General features: G+C 39.3%; 1 protein-coding gene across 1 annotated transcript in view; it reads left to right on the top strand.

Moving 5' to 3' along the window:
* TAF1 (TATA-box binding protein associated factor 1) overlaps nt 1–1,681 on the top strand; it is an 83,063-nt gene that overhangs the window by 72,939 nt on the left and 8,443 nt on the right. Inside the window, exons 32-33 of the mRNA XM_019521235.1 lie at nt 1,106–1,208; nt 1,282–1,366. Coding sequence (XP_019376780.1) covers nt 1,106–1,208; nt 1,282–1,366 — 188 coding nt within the window. The remainder of the gene's footprint in view (nt 1–1,105; nt 1,209–1,281; nt 1,367–1,681) is intronic.

Genomic DNA, 1,681 nt, shown 5'->3' with positions numbered 1-1,681 from the left:
CCCCCCCCCCCCCCGTGGGGCCACACACACACGGATGGATGGACGGACGGACGGATGGGCGGTTCATGTAAACATGTTTGCCTAAGATGAGCCATGTATTTTTTATAGTCATGCTCAGCACTGGCTGCTTTTAATCAGCTTCATAGTTGGTTTCCATTTCTGAGAACATGCTACTTGGGGCATCAGTTTAATGATAGACAACGTATTTAATGAGGTTTCACTATATACAAATGTAAGACAAGGGGCAAACTTTGTCCTGTATTTGAGTAGATTATGGTAGCAACACTTTGTACATATTGTAGATAGTTCTTTTCATCTTTGGAATTCAGGATACTTTGTGAAGGCAAGGATAAACTTATAGGTGGCAGCTAAACACAAAATGACTCGAAGTAATTAGTCCACATGCAAAGTTGCATAAATTTAATTGATGTGAAATCATACCGTTAGTTAAATACAGCTCTGTGTAGAACCAGGTTTTCAAGTCACTGGTCTACTTGTGTTGTGCATGCAGATAGGGTAGTTTTAAGATTTGCATACCACATTAGAGCACTCGCTAACACAAAGAGATGCCAGGCCACCTTATTTCTTCTCAGACTTTGCCATACGTTTCCTGGTGGCTGCTCTTTCATCAGGCAAGTATTCCTTGCTGAAGTTGATTTAGTATTAGGAATATTCCTGTTCTTCCATAAAACACCCTACTGGTAGTTGCCTGAGGGTATAGAATTAACTGTTTTTACTCCATTGAGACTATGGGGAATTAATGCTCCTGATAGCCCTTCTAGTTGCGATTTTGAAGTTAACAGTGAAATGAAATAGCAAAGCCTGGTGTGTGTGAGCTGGTTTGCATGTTTTCCTGCCTTTAACTGTTCTTCTTTTTTAATAGGTATTGAAGGACATAACCAGAAAATTAGCATATTTTGTAGTTCTTTCAGTCCTCTGTTTCTTTGATTCCTGCTGAGGCTAAACAGTTGGAAGCTGGAATTACTATGAAAAACATTTCCTTTCTGGTCAATCTATATACCTTCTCCTGAAGATTACTTTGGGAGACTTCTGACCTAGATCTAACAGTTTTTTACAAGGAATTGTCCTCAGTTACTCTGTTTTATTTCCCGCAGTCTTGGCCATTTCATCATCCAGTTAATAAAAAGTTTGTTCCAGATTATTATAAGGTGATTGCCAATCCAATGGATTTGGAGACTATTCGAAAGGTATGTACTTTGCGTTGAGAACCCTTTAAGAAAGTGTTTATGTTTGTGTTACTTACCATCTAATCTCTTTCAGAATATTTCCAAGCACAAGTATCAGAACAGAGAGACCTTTCTGGATGATGTTAACCTCATTCTTGCCAACAGCATTAAGTATAATGGTAAGCAATGTTTAATATCCCCAGTCCTTGTCCTTTCCTGAAATCAGTGTATCGGACCATCACTGAAGCTTACAATCCTGCAGTATGTGTTACTGAGCACCCTTGAGTGGCCAGGGCAGCATCTAGATTAATTAGATGAGAGAAGAACTGATCTGGAAACTGTACATAGTCTTTCTGTTAACTCTGTTAGTTTCCACAGATTTTGTGGGACTTCCACATAAGGAAGGGAAGTAATTCAAGATACTTTCATAAAATCACTTAATTTGGGTAGATATAGGATTTTAAAATGACTTGGGGCTTTCCTCCCCCCCCCCC

Source organism: Gavialis gangeticus, unplaced genomic scaffold (assembly GCF_001723915.1).
Source record: "Gavialis gangeticus isolate Ggan-Ray unplaced genomic scaffold, GavGan_comp1, whole genome shotgun sequence".
Lineage (NCBI taxonomy): Eukaryota > Metazoa > Chordata > Crocodylia > Gavialidae > Gavialis > Gavialis gangeticus.
Note: the sequence above shows the minus strand (reverse complement) of the source record. Positions and strands in the feature narration are given on the sequence as shown.